At 32.5% G+C, this 19,788-nt stretch overlaps 1 protein-coding gene across 1 annotated transcript in view; it reads left to right on the top strand.

The window, feature by feature from the left end:
• LOC145326458 (SET domain-containing protein SmydA-8-like) overlaps nucleotides 1–19,585 on the top strand; it is a 43,572-nt gene extending 23,987 nt beyond the window's left edge. Inside the window, exons 4-21 of the mRNA XM_080169813.1 lie at nucleotides 5,034–5,115; nucleotides 7,146–7,242; nucleotides 7,661–7,741; nucleotides 8,433–8,501; nucleotides 8,794–8,845; nucleotides 9,132–9,170; nucleotides 11,460–11,501; nucleotides 12,038–12,124; nucleotides 12,544–12,584; nucleotides 12,920–13,022; nucleotides 13,610–13,690; nucleotides 14,160–14,227; nucleotides 14,652–14,735; nucleotides 15,082–15,206; nucleotides 17,464–17,552; nucleotides 17,783–17,867; nucleotides 18,285–18,402; nucleotides 18,767–19,585. Of these exons, the coding sequence (XP_080025939.1) occupies nucleotides 5,034–5,115; nucleotides 7,146–7,242; nucleotides 7,661–7,741; nucleotides 8,433–8,501; nucleotides 8,794–8,845; nucleotides 9,132–9,170; nucleotides 11,460–11,501; nucleotides 12,038–12,124; nucleotides 12,544–12,584; nucleotides 12,920–13,022; nucleotides 13,610–13,690; nucleotides 14,160–14,227; nucleotides 14,652–14,735; nucleotides 15,082–15,206; nucleotides 17,464–17,552; nucleotides 17,783–17,867; nucleotides 18,285–18,402; nucleotides 18,767–18,848 (1,425 nt within the window). The 3' untranslated portion in view covers nucleotides 18,849–19,585. The remainder of the gene's footprint in view (nucleotides 1–5,033; nucleotides 5,116–7,145; nucleotides 7,243–7,660; nucleotides 7,742–8,432; nucleotides 8,502–8,793; nucleotides 8,846–9,131; nucleotides 9,171–11,459; nucleotides 11,502–12,037; nucleotides 12,125–12,543; nucleotides 12,585–12,919; nucleotides 13,023–13,609; nucleotides 13,691–14,159; nucleotides 14,228–14,651; nucleotides 14,736–15,081; nucleotides 15,207–17,463; nucleotides 17,553–17,782; nucleotides 17,868–18,284; nucleotides 18,403–18,766) is intronic.
• The last annotated feature ends 203 nt before the right edge of the window (nucleotides 19,586–19,788 follow it).

Genomic DNA, 19,788 nt, shown 5'->3' on the forward strand with positions numbered 1-19,788 from the left:
ATGTCCGGCAAAAAAGGATGACAACAAGGTCGGACAAGACTCTGTTATGGAAGGAGAAGCAAAGTAAGATATTTCTTTTAATATTCTTTTTTCATACTTTATCCGGGCGACAGTGTTGTAAATGATTTTTCGGTACAGACAAATTCACCTTTATATATTACAAAACTAGCAAGTATGCCTCTAGGGGTAAGGTGGGAGGGGTAAATGTGGACCAAAAGAAGTTTACTATTTAATTAAAATAATATGATTGCTTAATTCAGGGAGGAATCCGAGAGATGTCCGGCACAAAAGGATGACAACAAGGTCGGACAAGACTCTGTTATGGAAGGAGAAGCAAAGTAAGATATTTCATTTAATATTCTTTTTTCATACTTTATCCGGGCGACAGTGTTGTAAATGATTTTTCGGTACAGACAAATTCACCTTTATATATTACAAAACTAGCAAGTATGCCTCTAGGGGTAAGGTGGGAGGGGTAAATGTGGACCAAAAGAAGTTTACTATTTAATTAAAATAATATGATTGCTTAATTCAGGGAGGAATCCGAGAGATGTCCGGCATAAAAGGATGACAACAAGGTCGGACAAGACTCTGTTATGGAAGGAGAAGCAAAGTAAGATATTTCATTTAATATTCTTTTTTCATACTTTATCCGGGCGACAGTGTTGTAAATGATTTTTCGGTACAGACAAATTCACCTTTATATATTACAAAACTAGCAAGTATGCCTCTAGGGGTAAGGTGGGAGGGGTAAATGTGGACCAAAAAAAGTTTACTATTTAATTAAAATAATATGATTGCTTAATTCAGGGAGGAATCCGAGAGATGTCTGGCAAAAAAGGATGACAACAAGGTCGGACAAGACTCTGTTATGGAAGGAGAAGCAAAGTAAGATATTTCTTTTAATATTCTTTTTTCATACTTTATCCGGGCGACAGTGTTGTAAATGATTTTTCTGTAAAGACAAATTCAACGTGTTCCTTTATTTATTAAAAGCAAGTACTAGCAAGTACGCCTCTAGCTGGGTAAGGTGGAAGGGGTAAATGTGGAACCAAAAAGTTGACTACTTAATTTAAATAGATTATTATATATATATTGTTTAATTCAGGAACAAAACAGCTGGCTCTCCAGGAAAACCGGATGAGAACGAGGTTAAGGAAATCACTGTTATGGAAACACCAGCAAAGTAAGATTTTTTTAAAATTGTTTTTACTACTTTATCCTGGCGACTGTGTTGTAAATGATTTTTCTGTACGCTAAACCCTCTAATATGAAGTATATCCCTTAAAGTTTCTTTTGCCACTCCCTTCCCTTGCCGGTACCTATGAGAAGAACCCGATCGGTTCAGCGGTTAGCAAGATCCTTCGCTACATACAAACAAAAATCGTTTTACTTTGTAGTATAGATTGTTTAATTTCAGGGATATGGAAAACAAACCTGATTTTGATATTGTTTATGAGAACATAAAGAATCCAGGACCAGTGTCCCCAGGTATAGTACAATATTTATACTAGCGACTGTGCCCAAAGCATATAGTGAAACATTTCTGTACTAGGCACTAAGAAAATTCCGTAATACATTGTATTATTACACTAGGTTAGGTTAGGTTAGGTTAGGTTAGGTTAGGTTAGGTTAGGTTAGGTTAGGTTAGGTTAGGCTAGGCTAGGCTAGGTTAGGTAGGCTAGGTTAGGCTAAAACTAGAAATATTACTCTTTCTATTAATACACTAGGTTAGGTTAGGTTAGGTTAGGCTAGAAAAAAAAACTATTGTAAAATTGAACTATTTTTTTGTACAAAAAAATAATTTTAAAAAATATTTTAATTTCAGTGTATCGAGTGTCAGATGATGAGCAGGAGATGTTTGAACCACCCCCTCCTACAATCCCGCCAGCATCAAAACTGAGCAGGCGCAAGAGAACATCAACACCGGGGAAAATCAAGACCTGCGCCCATGGACGCAGTCCCCGAAGCGAGCTGCCAACGAACACAAGACTCATAGAATGCACTTGGTTGTGTGCTGACTGCCGCGTTTTTTTTCACAAGAGGCAAAAGGAAAGGAAAGAAGGACAAAAGTAAGCTGATGTATAATAGTATCCTTCCTTCCAGTCAGATCATATGCATACGCGTAAAAACTATTTGTGATAAAAAAGTGATATATATCAAGAGTCAAAAATATGTTTAACCACCTTTAATTTGTACGTACATTAATCTATATGACAGTTTTGACAGTTTTGTTCTGACGATGAGAATATTCATATAATATTATTTGAAACCGCTATTCCTATAGCAAATTTTTGAAAATTTAAAATAATAGAAAGTAACTTCGTAATATATTTATTTCTTGTGTATAAAAATGTTCTAGTATAAAGTACAATTAGAATCCAGATCTCAGCTTAAAACCTATGTATAATTTGTGTTAATTTCTCAGCTTAAACCGATTAAACATGCAGTTATAGTATCTTAATAAAACTATGTAATATTTGGTCATTTAAACCACGTCTAGAATTAGACTAATTTAGAAAATTTCTGTGAATATATACCTATATAGTAGCGCGCTATCGTACCTATGTAAATCATTATGTAAAAAAATATGTTTAAGTGTTGTTTCAATCAATAAAGATAAAAATGAAAACAATTTTTTTTTATTTTTGCGATTTATACAAGCGATGTTTTTCTATAATTAAGGTCAGTCGTTTTTTACCACTTTCTCGTGATTTTTACCACCCGTTTTTACCACAATTTTTGGTCAATTTTTACCATATTTACCCTATTTCCGGTAAAATTTTACCAATTTAGGGCAAAAATATTACCAGGTGTTGAACAGTTTTACCACTTTTTCGGTAAAATCTTACAGAAATTTGCGGTAAGATTTTACCAAAAAAGTGGTAAAAATTGGTCAAAATCTGGTATAAATTTGCGTCCTAAAATGGTAATATTTTACCGGAAATCTGGTAAAATTTTACCGATAATTGTGGTAAAAATCGCTGGTAAAAAGCGTGAGAAAATACCACAAAAAGTGTTTTTACCACGGTTACGGTAAAATTTTACCACCTTTTAAATCGTATAGGCTGGTAAAATTTTACCATAAAAGTGGTAAAAACTAGGTTTTTTTATGGTATTAATTGTGTCCTGGGAATTATAAAAGTGTGTACAGTACAGGGGTTGTTAACTAACATGCCTTTACAAAAGATAATCTATCTATCTACCGATCGATCTATTTCTTTTAAGTTTCCCTAATTTATTTTGAAAAAAAAAAGAATATTTTAAATGTCCTGTTCTAATATATTTTTGATTTATTTTCTATTTTCTTTAAAATATTTCCTATCATTAAGGAAAATTCCCAACAAATATCGACGTAAAAAAGTACAAATTTTTCCAGATTTTACGTTTTTGAAAGAATTTTATCTATTTTTAAACAGATTTTTTAACCTGTACTCAGATTTAAGTTCTATTACGTATATAAAAGATACATGTAGTTTTAAAAAAGGACAATTCTGTCTATAATTAGCAAAGCAATAATAAGTCAAATACATATTGAAAAGTTACAGGATCGATATCTCTCTTTATGTACCGATAAATCTCTGTAAACGCTAAACCGATATGGTTTACCTTTACTGTGTAACTACTAATAGGTATTAGGCAGGATTATAAATAACGATGGAGTGTACCACCAACCTGCCGAAGAGAAATCGCCCCGGAAAAAAAATTATTTTCTTCTCTAATTCATTTTAAAACTACAATGCAATCACCTCTCGTCCCCTCTAATAAATAAAGAGTAATTAGATCTATCAATAAACCAGAAAAAAAAACACTTATAACCTAATGGAAGACAGCAGAACAGAAAATTTTGGAATATTTTTAATAAAAAAGAAAATATAACTTAGATAATTTATTATTACAAAATATTTCAACTTTAATGTAATATGTTTTAAATGTGCAATTTGAAAATGCAGAAAATTATCTGAAAGTCTTAAAATTTTGTGTTTATCCAATGAAAATAAAATAACTTTAAAATACATATGCATGAGATGATAGGTGTACCTTTATGTTTAGTAAATGATAATTAATCTTGAAGATAAATGTATGTATATTATACCTATAAATTTGTCTTTTTAGTAGGTATAGGTTCAACCGTTTTCAAAATATCGTGGGCTATTTTAAATTTTTTTAAATGTTTTAAGAAAGCACCGAAATAAATATTTAAAGGTATTGAACAGCAATATGGTATCTACAAACACGGACGATTGTGTCCAATAAAGTAGCGACGCTGTTTAAAATCATAGGCAAAATATTTAACAAACTGCACTACGAAATTTCGTGTTTCATAACTTACATAATGATCTAGATATCAAATCAATTCCTTATATGGCAATCTGTCAGTTCAATGAAATTTTGTAAAGCACCAAATTGTTTAAAAAGGAGGGTTTATGTTTTGTTTTTAAATATATTTTAGTTAAAAAAAATTTTAAAAATTTTATTTTGATATCTTTGTCCGAGTCCCTAGAGTTGCATACCTGAAATATTTTAAATTTCTGCACTAAAATTCTGATTTGCGCAAACATACAAAGAGTTGATTATATTTTTAAACATGCAAATCATGTTCTTCGAATTTTAGATTCACGTACTTCGTTATTTTAAAGTTTTATCAAAGCAGAATTTTTTTTATGAATTATCTGTCTTCCAAAAATTAGTATCTATACAAAAACTAGTAGCTTTGCCACTTTCCTATCTAGGCTGCACCAAGAGGGCGTGGGGGAAAACCTAAACAAATGTTTTAAAAAATTAAAAGATAGAAAAAATGTAAAAAAAAATGAACATTTACAGCTTAAAACCATGACAGGACATGTAGGTAAAAATATATACAATCTAAAGAACCTTTTACTTTTCAGGTACGGTAACAGAGAAGGATGAAAGACATCGTTTTATACTTGGCCTTATAGATATAAAAAAAAAATTTGTTCAATCTGAAAAAAAAACTTAGGGAAATCTTTGAATTTTTATGTGGAAGTTTTTAAAATAATACAAATTTCTAGGTTGGGTATCTGAAAGACAAAGGTAGAGTGCTGTTTGCAACCAGAGATATCAAGGCATTTGATCTGGTCTTGGTTGATCCAGGTATTCAAATAATGTGTGTGTGTGTGTGTGTGAGTGTTTGTGTGTGTGAGTGTTTGTGTGTGTGAGTAAGTGTGTGTGTTTGCAACCAGAGATATCAAGGCATTTGATCTGGTCTTGGTTGATCCAGGTATTCAAATAATTTGTGTGTGTGTATGAGTGTGTTTGTCTGAGAGTACCAAGTCACGTTACTTTATAAAGAACAAGCGGCTATGCCCTCTAGAGGTCTCCAAGGGCACTTGAAGTTGGAAAGAGAGGCGAGGGTGATGTCAACCCTCCACTTTCAATATTAGTTTAAATAGTAATAGTAAAATTTGTTTCTCGATTGGGAGATTTGATTTAATTAAGGCATGATTCCTCCCTTCCCAGGATATATGAGAAACTACACTGTGAAGGAGACATTATCGGTTCAGAACAAATTTAATATGCTAAAGTTTTCGATCAGAGCACTACTTTACAGACGAACGCACCCATATACAGGGTGTATTTTTTTAATAGAACAAAAACATTGCTTAATTTAACCCACTTGCCATTGACAGAAGTTATTAATTTATATCTGAATTTCTTCATTGGGTTGGGGAGTTTTGTATAGGATAAAAATACTTTGCAATTTTCATCAAATTATGCCTTATAAACCAGTTTTTCCAAAGTACCTATTTTTGAAAGATTTTTGGATCATGAACAATTTAAAGGGTGCATACATTTTTAAAATTCAAATTGCGCAGCTTGTGTTAATAGTAGAAAAATTTTATGCATACCGTTAGAATCGTCATAAACTCTAGTTTTTGGATATTTAATAATTATTCATGTTCTATGTATAGTTTAGGAGCTACATGGTAAAATGTCCCAACTGACTTAAAACTTTTCAACCTATCTCACAATTTCCAACGTAGCTTCTATCTATAATACAAAGTAGCTTGATGTCTGTCCGTCTGACCGTCTGTCCGTCTGTCTGTCTGTCCCTTAAGATCTCGGTAACCACTGAACCGATCGGATTCTACTCTTCAGGGAATATACCTACTGGTCCTGTGGTGGTTTTAGGCTATTTTCTTTGGGGGTGGGACACCCCCAACCCCCCCAAAAATAGAAATAAATCCAACCCCCAAAATTTTTTTTTACATTTTTTGTAAAATCTTAGTAACTGCTGATCAAATTGGGCTCTACCCTTCTAGGAATATACCTACTGGTCCTCTGGTGGTTTTAAGCTATTTTCTTGGGGGGTGGGACACCCCAACCCCCCCAAAAATAAAAAAAATCCCCACTTCCAAAATTTTTTAAAAACAAAAACAAATAATTGGGGTGGGGGAACCCCACTGCAACATGGGGCGAAGCCCCCATGAATACCCCCCCCCCAAAAAAAAAATCAAAATATTTTTTTTTTAATTTTAATTTTTGTGTATGTGAACAACCTAGGTCTAATTTTTACGAATTGAAATTTTTGTGTATACGGCAAACAACCTGGGTTTAATTTGTACAAATTAAAATTTTTGTGCATTAAGCGCACAACCTGGGTTTAATTTTACCACAGAGTAATTAAACAAAGAATAATTTTTTGAATATTTCCATTAAGGAGGGTTGACTTCCCAAAACTATATAGGGCGAAGCCCCTAGAGGCTAGGGGCGAAGCCGCTAGTACTACAAATAGCATGAATATAAAAACATATATTTCCAAAAACTAGAGTTTATGACGATTCTAACGGTATACATAACATTTTTCTACTATTAACAAGAGCCGCGCAGTTTGAAATTAAAAAATATATGCATTTTGCACACTCTTTAAATTGTTCATGATCGAAATATCTTCCAAAAATAGATACTTTGGAAAAACCGGTTTTTAAGGCATAATTTGTTGAAAATCGCCAAGTATTTTTTTCCTATACAAAACTCCCCAACCAAATGAAGAAATTAAGATATAGATTATTAGCTTCTGTCAATGATAAGTATGTTATATTCAGCAATACTTTTGTCCTATTAAAAAAACACCCTGTATATACATATAGACAAGATTCACTTCTTAAAATTTGATGTTTTAGGAACTGTGGTTGGACCGAACTATCGAAGTGATACAGTTTGCATAGAATGCCTAAAATTATTGGATTTTGGGGTACAATTTACTTGTCCAAAATGCAGGTAAAATATAAGGTATTTTAAGGGCGAGTCTTGTGTAATTGTCGTAAGCGGACGGACGGACGTTACTTGGACGTTACTTGGACGTTACTTGGCTTCAATTTTAGAGAAGCTTCACTACTAAAACCAACAGCAACAGAATTTTCTATCACAAGTTATTGGTCTAATGTTTTAACAATTGAAACCAATGATTCCTGTAACAGTTAAGTACTTTAAATCTGCTTTAAATTTGTACGTAATCACAATCTTATATTTAAGCAATATCTACACATTTGTATTAATATTCTGCTTATTAAGTTTTGACACTCTACAAGTATTCATGTTCGTTTGTTCTACCGTTTAATTTCAGAGCTTGACTTCTTTGGATGATACCATCCTTGTTCATGCAAATTTGATTTCCACTGACTATTTTTTATCCTAGATATCCAATGTGTTCCAACAAATGTATAAATGGACCAAGACATCAAGAGGAATGCCGTTTATTAGCAGTAAATTCTGACAGGTTTTAATATATATTCATAATAAAAAGATAACAAAGATAATGAAAGAGTATAAAATTGTTTTAAAAATTTTGGACCAGTTGATCCATTCGTCTTCTTAGGAGAGTCATAACAATCGCCAACAAATTGATGCACATTCCAATGATGATACATAAAATTACTTTTGTAAATTACATTTAGTGGTTGACACGTTTTTACACTCAACTTAATGAACTAACCAATAAATATTTAATAGAAGTACAAAAACTATTTAGTCAACGAATAAGAACGAATAAGAAAACGTTATTATATACCTTTGGGGAAAACTTTGAAAATTGCACAAGAAAAAAGTAACAAAAAATATTTTCAGATTAAAATATGGAGGCATGTGACTAAGCCTCCTAGAGATATTAGGGGTAGCAAATAGATCTAAATAAAGAATTAACAACTTTAATATGTGTTTCAGTGTGACCAGTATGGCTTCGAAGCCGATTAATATCCGCTGGATTAGAACCGGTATTCAGCCATATTGAAAAACATGTATAGCATCGTATTACAGACAATTTCCACGAATATTATTATAAAAACATAAAATTAATACCAGTTTTGCAACTCGGGGCTAAAAAATCGTTTTAATCTTATAATTTTCATTTAAATATCAGCGGAAATTTCTATAAAACGATGCGATAAATAGTAAAATAAAATATTATTTAGAATAAAAACAACTAAAGAAGAAGATCCTATTAGATGTGAGGCGAGATATTCACATATAGCTGTTCTAAGGTATACATTTATGTAGATACATAGATACACATATAGATCCTATTAGTTGTGAGGCAAGGTATGCTCATAGATATACTTACAGATAGATTGATACATATAGCTTACTCATAAAGAATACTATTACAAAAACAAAAATGTAGATAGGTAGATAGAAAGATAGAATATTATAAGCAGTAAACAGATTATCATATTAACAGATTTATAATTTAATAAGCTGTATAGTTAGAAAGGTCTAAGATAGATTGTCATTTAAATACAAACTTTTTAAATTTTGATTACTCATGTTTGTTAGACTGTTATTACTACAACAAGAAAATGGTGATCCATGGAGGCGAACTAATCAGGTAAAAATATTTGCAAAAAATTTAGTATTAAATCATTCAAATTTTTAAAAGAAATTTATGATAAAGTGAAATGCTTTATCGTTTTGAATGGATTGAACGATTTCTTTTAACCTATTTCAATCAATTATAAGATATTCTGCAATTTTTATCTATGAATTAAATTGTTATCAGAGAATTAAGCATGTTAGCAAACAATTGTTAATTAGATTCAAGGTAGCATTTGTCTCACATAATTTTAACAATTTATATTCAAACATTAACTTTTTCAAATAAAACCTGTTTTTAGTTGATGGATCACTTGGATATGCGGCATATTCACCCACAGGTTAACACTTTATTTATTTTTCCAGTTTATTTATCAGTCGGCAAAAAGAAGTATTTGTTTCATATGATTTAGTATGTGAGCGTTTAATATCATCTGCGGAAAGGGTGAACAAACAACTTAACTCTACACTACATTGCACTTATACAGGGTGCGGCACATAAATCCGGACATTTTTTAAACGGCCATAGCGTCAAAACTACTTGACCAATCAGGACGTTTGACCCCACTATAGAAAGCTTAGTTAATGACCTTTTAGCACAAAAAAAATCTTTGGACGAAGATGGACGTGTACACCGAGCTGGCCGCGCATATGTTCAACAAGGCAGATTCCAAATGCGCCGGTGGTTAAATGCGCAAAATCACAAAACGTAGGGTCCGACAGGGAAGGAGTTGGAATCTTGACCCCAAATTTTTTTGTGTGTCTTAAGCTCATTGAGACACGCATTTTGAGTACTTAAAGTCCACTGTAGCTAAATCCTAGCCCAAATGAGAGCAAAAACATGGATTTTGTCAATTTGGCGGTTACTCATGTTCCTAAGGAAATGTGGCCTCCAAGCAGCCCGATCTTAATTCAATGGACTTTTGGGCCTGGGGCTACTTTGAAGCATGCACCAATAGACGTGCCCATACCACAAATACCTCCCTCATTGCCACTATCAATGAGAACTACGCCAGCTTGGACAGGTACATTTTGACCTGGACCTGCCGGCGGTTGAGGAGGCCGGTAGAGGCGGTAATTGAGGCTGGCGGCGATTTTGTTGAATAATCTACTAGTCATATACCTATTTTGCTTCCCAGTTTTTAAAATTCAATAAAATCTTTAAAATTGACGATTTTATGTTCATTTGTTTAAAAATTAGAATTTGTCCGAATTTATCAGGGATAAGGGATAGGAAACCTGGCCATAAATTAGGTCTCGGCCTGGTTTTGAAAGGGATCATGCAACTTTTACCATTTGCCTAATTTAATGACCTTACTGGCGGACGGCTCATATTGGCTACCGCTCTAAACCAATAGTGTTCTGTGATTTGGGCTTGTTTTGTATCAACCAATCACCAATTGGCGGCGCCAATTGGTGATTGGTTGATACAAAACAAGCCAAAATCACAGATGGCGGAAATTTTAGAAGCAGACAATTCTAGAAAAAATAATGATTTCGTCTGCTACGAAAAAATAAATATAAATGGTGTTAGATCACATTAGTTTAATTATTAAATCTGCTTAGAGTTAAACATTAAGAAAGGGCCATATAGAAAAAACAAAAATAACGGGATTATTTTTTTGGAAAGAAGGTAGCTACGAATTTTCATTTGGTAGTTTATAAATTAGATGTTGTATTTTGAATTTTAAAAATTTAGTACGGAATTGATACAACACCTTAACCCTAATTTTTGTACAATACAACACAGTACAGATATATCATTACATTATAGTATCCAAAGAACTTGATAGAATGTTACCCAAGTGCATATTTATTTATTTATTTTGAATTTTAATTAGCAATGAAATTTTCAAATAAAATTTTTACTCATTAATAAAAATGCAAATAATACAAACTAAAATCTGTCTGAGGGAAACCCAATTATAGCTTTCTGACAGTTCAAATTACCAAAGTAAAAGATAAAAAATTTTGGGAGAGAAAAAACTTCATTTTAACAAAAGCCATTAATATATAGGTTTATAAAAAGTTATGTTTTTTACTTTAAACTAGCTACCTGAATTTGATTCTATACTTTATCTACACACACACACACAGCTTTTTTATTAGCGTTTAGGACGAACCACTGCGTCATCCCAAAACTGGTTTATTAGGCCTAGGCTTGAAATAGGCCTGAAATAATATTTTCCTACGTTTCCCATCCCTTATCCCTGGAATTTATGTGCCGCACCCTGTATATGTTTAAAACAGATTTAGGTTTACATTAAAGATTTAGCAGTGGGTTAAGTGCCATGTGCTTAAGTTCGGATTTTTAAAATAATTAGTCCAACAGCTTTGGATAGGTGCTTGGATCTAGTTAGAGTGTATAAACCAGTTGGAGTAAATCTATATGAAATTGACATTTTAACATTTTCCATTGGTTACAGTTTAGATTTTGAAGCTACTCTAAAAGAACTAAATGTTTGACTGTCAGTATAGACTCATAAGTAACATGACATTGTGGCACATGGTTAAAATTTAAAAATTTGATGTAAAAAAAGTATATACAGTAAATAATCTTTTTTTTAAATTACTGCTGTAAGTTTAGTCGTACAAAAAAGGTTTTGTCTTTTACTTGCATTTATTTTAAGGAATGGACTTGGTACAAAGAGCATATTGTTGATTACATACAGGCATAGTAAATCAATACAAGTTAGTTTTTAAGGAATGAACCCCAATGATTCAGTTCTCCATTCCTTCCCCCCTCCCCCCCCCCCCTCAGTGTTATTTTTTTATTCCCAGTGTGGCGCTTTAAAACATCAGGGCTCATGTACTAAAGTAAAACAATATACAATATAATTGTATGTGCCGAATTTCAATCGGTTTTTTGAATACCAGCCAATAGCTACAAACGAGCAAAAATCAATTTACTAACAGTCAAAAAAGGTCTCTAACACTGATTTCAGTTAGTTATCTGGGTTATACATCTATAGTTAATACATTTATTGCTTACATATCCTTTTATTTTAAAATTAATATTTTAAACAATAAGTTAGGGTGGTAAGTCAATAATTCCCCAATCCTTTATTTTGAGCACCATTGATGGCAACTAAAGGCTGAGTTAATGACTTAAAAAGCTATGTATCCATATAAGAAAGTTAGTTAAGACCTCAGTGATTGTTAAACCTGTACGATTCTTCATCTTTATTTATTGATTTGTCAACATTAGAATGACTTGAAGCTAAAAGATACTTTCTCAGAAGAAGAAATCAACAGAGCAGTCGGATTATTAAATGTCAATGCAGTTTGTCTTCAGGTGGCATACATCATACAACATACACAATACCAAAAATATCATAAAATTTCCAGTTTGGCTTTGAAACTCATTATAATCCACTAGACTCGAAACGGTTCTCAGCCATACTGAAACATCATGTATAGCATAGTATTAAAGGCAATTTTCCACGAATATTAAAATAAAAATTATTTTAAAATACCAGTTTTTTTAGCCCGGGACTTCGGCACCTCAGGGATAGCAAAACTGGTTTAAATATTATAATTTTCCTTTTTAATATCCGCGGAAACCTGTCTATAATACTAATAAGAAAACAAAGCTGTATAGTAAAAATAGGATAATTTTATCTAAAAAAAGTTTTATTTGAAGATAAAACTATGAACACATCACTATAAAAAAATATTTTTTGTGTATTGTGTATGAGCGTTTTTAACATATAGTTTTCAAAGCATCGTGGAGCTCCAAGAAGAGAAATTGGCAAAGGAAAATTTTGTTGTAAATTAATATAAAAGAAATTCAAGCATTTGGAGAGAATATGCAATTTTTTTAATATTTATGAAAATCAGCCACGTGAAAGGAAAGGGAAGTAGAAGGGGCTTGTAAAGGAAAGGGGAATAGGGGGAATAGAAAGAAAGGGTAAGGAGAAGATATGGGGAGGACAAAAAGAAGGTAAGTGGAGGGGAGGCCAATAGAAGGAAAAGAAAATAAATTTATCTGCATTTTTAATAATATCAAGACCCTTGAGCATTACAGAAAGACAGACAGGAACATAGAGTAGCTACGCTGCTAAAATTGAACAACACAAAACTTTTGCTTAGGAGTGTATCCAATCTTTGCTATCATGTCCCATGAATGTATCTGCAATACAAGATATTCTGTAGATCCTGACAGCTATAACATGTATGTCAGAGCTAGAAAGGTGAGCAGCATCTATCTACCTGTCTGTCTGTTTGTCTGTCTATATATCTATCTATCTGCAATACAAGATATTCTGTAGATCCTGATAGCTATAACATGTATGTCAGGGCTAGAAAGGTGAGCAGCTTCTATATACCTGTCTGTCTGTTTGTCTGTCTATATATCTATCTATCTGTAATAAAAGATATTCTGTAGATCCGGATAGTTATAACATGTATGTCAGGGCTAGAAAGGTGAGCAGCTTCTATATACCTGTCTGTCTGTTTGTCTGTCTATATATCTATCTATCTGCAATACAAGATATTCTGTAGATCCGGATAGTTATAACATGTATGTCAGGGCTAGAAAGGTGAGCAGCATCTATCTGTCTATCTAACTGTTTGTCTGTTTGTCTACAAGATATTCTGAAGACCCAGAGAGTTACAATATGTATGTCAAAGCTCCTCAAAGTTATTTTTTTATCTATTTCTTTTCTATTTGTCTATATTTCTATCTTTCTATCTACCGTTTTTTTCATCCTTTTATCTATCTATACGACTTTCTATCTATGTATTATCCAATTATTTAACTTCATATCTATCTATTTAGAATATAAAATGTGGGGAAGAATTGACAGTACAGTATCTATCAGCTTTATGGGGTAACCACAAACGCAGGCGTAAAATTAAGGTTAGTATTTGTTGTTCTTTTTAAATGTGAATCTGCCCTAAACATTTAGGGCATTTATACAGCAATATGTAGACTTAGATCCGGGGCTCAGCCTCCGCGATTAAGCATAAAATCTAAAATCATCAGGATGCTTTAAACGTAATTTTAAAAGAGCGATTACCATATTTGGGTTAGGTGTATACTTTCAGCTGATTTTAAAATTGTAAAAGGTTGATTTTCATGAGGCCTGCAAGCAGATAACGCGCAGCTGCCGACCACTGCAAGGATTACCCTAATTTAATTCTTTTTTTAAAATCAGACAACTATCTTTCATAACAACTGAGGAAATCTATTTTGTTAAGGAGGTCTATCTAAAGGACAATATTTGGTTTATTTAACTGCATTCTAAGTCCATTTCAGATTATACATGTAGGTTTTAACCATAAATCAACTTTGAGGCAAAGCTTTACAATATTATGTTTAATCATAGGAGGAATGGTATTTTGATTGTACATGTCAGAGATGTTCAGATAAGACTGAGTGCTCCACAAATATCAGGTTAGTATACCCATTATTTCTCTGAATGATGAGCATTTTTATATTTTCAATTTTCCTGCTTTTCTGCACTTCTCTACAACAATTCAGGCTAAAAAGACTATGGAAAAGTTATATTTTATTTAATTCGAATATTTCTGTAAATTGTAGCTTATGGATGTCGTCATTTGTGTTTACCTTTTTAAACCCAAATATTTTCTACATTTGGAGTCGAGCTGACCGTAGCAGATGACTGTGATAATTAATTTTGACAAGTTAAGTGGTGAACAAGGAGTATCTATATATAGCCAGCTGGGAGTATTACTTTCTTAGAGTTCATGAAAATCTTGTGCAACATCCCAATAATTATATATCGATTATACCTAATTACAATGCTAATTTTAAATATCTTCACCCTTGTATAATTATACATAATGTTTTTTTTTAGTGCTGTGAAATGTTTTGACTGTGTTACTGGAAATTTGTTACCTGAAAATTCTTTAGATTATTTTTCTAATTGGACATGTTCTAGGTAAGCTAGCAATATAGTGATCTCCAATTATGATAAACAAAGTACCCCTACTGTAATTTAAAATCATAGATTTAACAACCAGTAAAGATTTGACAAAAATGCCTAAAGTTTAAAAGCCAACGAATGAGAGGACAAATTCATAAAATATTAAACTATTTTTTGATTATTTGATGAGATTATATGAGATTCACAAAAAGTAAAATGGTTTTAGGATAAAAAAAAATTTGCAAATAAATCTTTTTAACATTTGCAGTCAATTATTAATACTTTTATTTTTTATTTCAAATAGAAATTTCAGAATTTTTATTGATTTTATTTATATTTATATATTTATGTGTTTTTTCAGGTGTCCTTGCGAAGTAACTGGAGATAAAATACAAACATTAGTAAATTCCATAGAAATAGAATTTGAAAATATTCTTGCTACTGAACAATATTGGAAATATAGGGATATTTTAGATAAATATTCAGGTATTGTATTTTATTTTGTAATTGATAATATAAATTATTGAAATTCTATGATTTGCTGCAATTAATGTTGTCTTACAAATATTTTACATTAGAAATGCTGTCCTATCTCTGTAGTATCTATCTATCTAGGGAGTATACTGAACCCCTCCCACTAAATAATGACCACCTAATATTGAAACCTAATATAATATCTATCTATCTATCTAGGGAGTGTACTGCACCCCTCTCACTGGATAATGACCACAGCTAGAAGAAACCTAATATAATATCTATCTATCTAGGGAGTATACTGAACCCCTCCCACTAAATAATGACCACCTAATATTGAAACCTAATATAATATCTATCTATCTATCTAGGGAGTGTACTGCACCCCTCTCACTGGATAATGACCACAGCTAGAAGAAACCTAATATAATATCTATCTATCTAGGGAGTATACTGAACCCCTCCCACTAAATAATGACCACCTAATATTGAAACCTAATATAATATCTATCTATCTATCTAGGGAGTGTACTGCACCCCTCTCACTGGATAATGACCACAGCTAGAAGAAACCTAATATAATATCTATCTATCTAGGGAGTGTACTGCACCCCTCCCACTGGATAATGACCACAGCTAGAAGAAACCTAATATAATATCTATCAATCTATCTAGGGAGTGTACTGCACCCCTCTCACTGGATAATGACCACAGCTAAAAGAAACCTAATATAATATCTATCTATCTAGGGAGTGTACTGCACCCCTCTCACTGGATAATGACCACAGCTAGAAGAAACCTAATATAATATCTATCTATCTATCTAGGGAGTGTACTGCACCCCTCCCACTGGATAATGACCACAGCTAAAAGAAACCTAATATAATATCTATCTATCTAGGGAGTGTACTGCACCCCTCTCACTGGATAATGACCACAGCTAGAAGAAACCTAATATAATATCTATCAATCTATCTAGGGAGTGTACTGCACCCCTCTCACTGGATAATGACCACAGCTAAAAGAAACCTAATATAATATCTATCTATCTATCTAGGGAGTGTACTGCACCCCTCCCACTGGATAATGACCACAGCTAGAAGAAACCTGATATAATATCTATCTATCTAGGGAGTGTACTGCACCCCTCTCACTGGATAATGACCACAGCTAGAAGAAACCTAATATAATATCTATCTATCTAGGGAGTGTACTGCACCCCTCCCACTGGATAATGACCACAGCTAGAAGAAACCTAATATAATATCTATCTATCTATCTAGGGAGTGTACTGCACCCCTCTCACTGGATAATGACCACAGCTAGAAGAAACCTAATATAATATCTATCTATCTAGGGAGTGTACTGCACCCCTCTCACTGGATAATGACCACAGCTAGAAGAAACCTAATATAATATCTATCTATCTATCTAGGGAGTGTACTGCACCCCTCCCACTGGATAATGACCACAGCTAGAAGAAACCTAATATAATATCTATCTATCTAGGGAGTGTACTGCACCCCTCCCACTGGATAATGACCACAGCTAGAAGAAACCTAATATAATATCTATCAATCTATCTAGGGAGTGTACTGCACCCCTCTCACTGGATAATGACCACAGCTAAAAGAAACCTAATATAATATCTATCTATCTAGGGAGTGTACTGCACCCCTCTCACTGGATAATGACCACAGCTAGAAGAAACCTAATATAATATCTATCTATCTAGGGAGTGTACTGCACCCCTCTCACTGGATAATGACCACAGCTAGAAGAAACCTAATATAATATCTATCTATCTAGGGAGTGTACTGCACCCCTCCCACTGGATAATGACCACAGCTAGAAGAAACCTAATATAATATCTATCAATTTATCTAGGGAGTGTACTGCACCCCTCTCACTGGATAATGACCACAGCTAAAAGAAACCTAATATAATATCTATCTATCTATCTAGGGAGTGTACTGCAACCCTCTCACTGGATAATGACCACAGCTAGAAGAAACCTAATATAATATCTATCTATCTAGGGAGTGTACTGCACCCCTCTCACTGGATAATGACCACAGCTAGAAGAAACCTAATATAATATCTATCTATCTATCTAGGGAGTGTACTGCACCCCTCCCACTGGATAATGACCACAGCTAGAAGAAACCTAATATAATATCTATCTATCTATCTAGGGAGTGTACTGCACCCCTCTCACTGGATAATGACCACAGCTAGAAGAAACCTATTATAATATCTATCTATGTAGGGAGTGTACTGCACCCCTCTCACTGGATAATGACCACAGCTAGAAGAAACCTTATGCAATATCTTTGTTATCATACCCAGCATTCAAAGGTACATTAATTTTAAAGGATAGAGAGAGAGGTCAATGAATAATAATTCAACTTACTTTTTCTCTTTTTGTTATTATGTAAACATTATGAACAACTTTAATTATTGATACTGAAAGGAAACAGCTAAAAAAACAGCTGAATTATAACAGCATGCTCTACAGTCCTTTAGACCGACCAATAAGCAAAACCTTATAAATAGTTTTTGTTTTCAAATTGATTATTGATTTTCAGGAAAATCTGCATCCACCAATATCTTTAAATGAACACTTTAAGCTGTGTGAAGACTTCTGGAATGTTCTTAGAAGAATTGACCCAGGTTAGCTACTATTATTCTTCTATCTATCCAACCATCTATCTATCTATTTGTATACCTTTTATCTACTGTAGAATTTTGTTCTTGTTTGTGTAGTATAGCTCTATGCTGCTGCTTTTGTTGAGTCTTTTTAACAAACATAATAATTTGTCATTTTTCATCTATCTGTCTATCTATTTATCAATTCATCCATCCATCCATCAAAAAGTTCCTGGCTAGAAATTCATTCATCTAACTATCATTTACATATCAATCCATCTGTCTTTCTATCCATTTATTTTATCTATTAAACTTTCTATCTAACTTTATCTACTTCATTTTCATAATTCTTTGTATTTAATTACGGAATTTTCTCAGACAAATCCATCTAATATTCCTCTTGATTCTATATTTCTTTATATCAAATTAATTTGTTCTTAGGTTGGAGTGAAATATCTCTGTTTGCGCAGCGTGAACTTCATTTTGCGAAGCTTAGCCTGCTCCAATATAATTATGCAGCGGGGTGTGTGTCAAATGAAGAGTTTGGTGTCAAGTCAAGGTAGGTGTTCGCGGGAGTGCATAGTTAATAGTGCATCTTAAGGGATAAGACAATTGTCGATAAATTGATGATAATTCTCTTTTATAATTATTAATTGTTAGTGGAAAAGTTTGGACACTAATTACCTAATTAAGTTTCAATGACAGTCTTTAAGGTTTCAAGCCAACGAGAGAATGTCTTTAAAAAATTTGGGGACCAGTATAAGTACCATTCCAATGTCCCCTCAATTTATGCAAAAAAAACCTGTCCTTAATTCAAAGTTTATGGATACAGATAATTCATTATTATAATTCTAAATTACTCATAATTTTAGATTTAGCTTGCTATTGCTGCGGTTCTTCTGTATACTATTGTACTTGTTCAGGAATAGTATTGAAACTCTGGAGAAGCTAAAGAAATATGGAGAATACCTGGAATTCAATCAAAACAGAGATATACCAGAATAATAACTTACATTTATCATAAAGCTTAAAAGATAATAAAGTGTGTAGAAAATTTACCCTTTTTGTGAAATTTAACAATTACTTGACATTGGGATACTCTCCGATTAGCAAAAGTGGGTGTGTTTTTGGTCAATTCGCTTTTTGCAGTATAAATATTGTTTTATCCACTGTAAAAGTTACACCTTTACCGCTGTCATAAACAAAGTTCTATGTTATTTTCACACCCAACCCATGAAATCAAATGAGGGTGTCAAATTGTCAATCCACAGTTTTTATGACAAAAATACACCTATTTATATTGAAATTGCGTCCTACTAAAATTGAAAATATATATGGTAGGATGGTTAAATAAAGATTAGATAGCTTGCTTTTACATTGTTTGGGCTTCAGGGGGTAGATACAATTCCAATGGACTATTTATAAACAAAAGTATTACTTTATGCAAATCATATATTCTTCCATTAGGCACCCATGTTTAAGAAAGCCCATTGAGGGTATTACCCTTTTCCCCCACCAAAAAAAAAAAAAAGTTTAGACGTCTTTGTCCATATTGTTGTCGTATATAAATAAAAATGTTTGTATATAAAATGTTACAAAAAAAAATATAAACCAATTAAAGGAATTTATACCATATTGATTTAACTAATTAATTGTTTCACAAAAAATTGTGTTTATAATTATTTTTAGTCAAAAATAAATCATTTGTTATTTATTAAAAGAAAAATATATTTTTTCAAAAATCTGTACATTTTTTTAGTTTTGAAATACTATACAATTAATGTATTCCGTGTGTCTATCTAACTACATATATTATATTCTTTTTATAACATTATCTATCCCTGTCTATCTATCTATCTATATTCTATAAGTGTAATTGATTATATCCATTATCCATCTAATTATCAAACTATCCAACAATCTATCTATCTGTCTTTCCATCTAT

This window comes from Acartia tonsa, chromosome 8, assembly GCF_053477335.1.
Source record: "Acartia tonsa isolate MP-2025a chromosome 8, ASM5347733v1, whole genome shotgun sequence".
NCBI lineage: Eukaryota > Metazoa > Arthropoda > Copepoda > Calanoida > Acartiidae > Acartia > Acartia tonsa.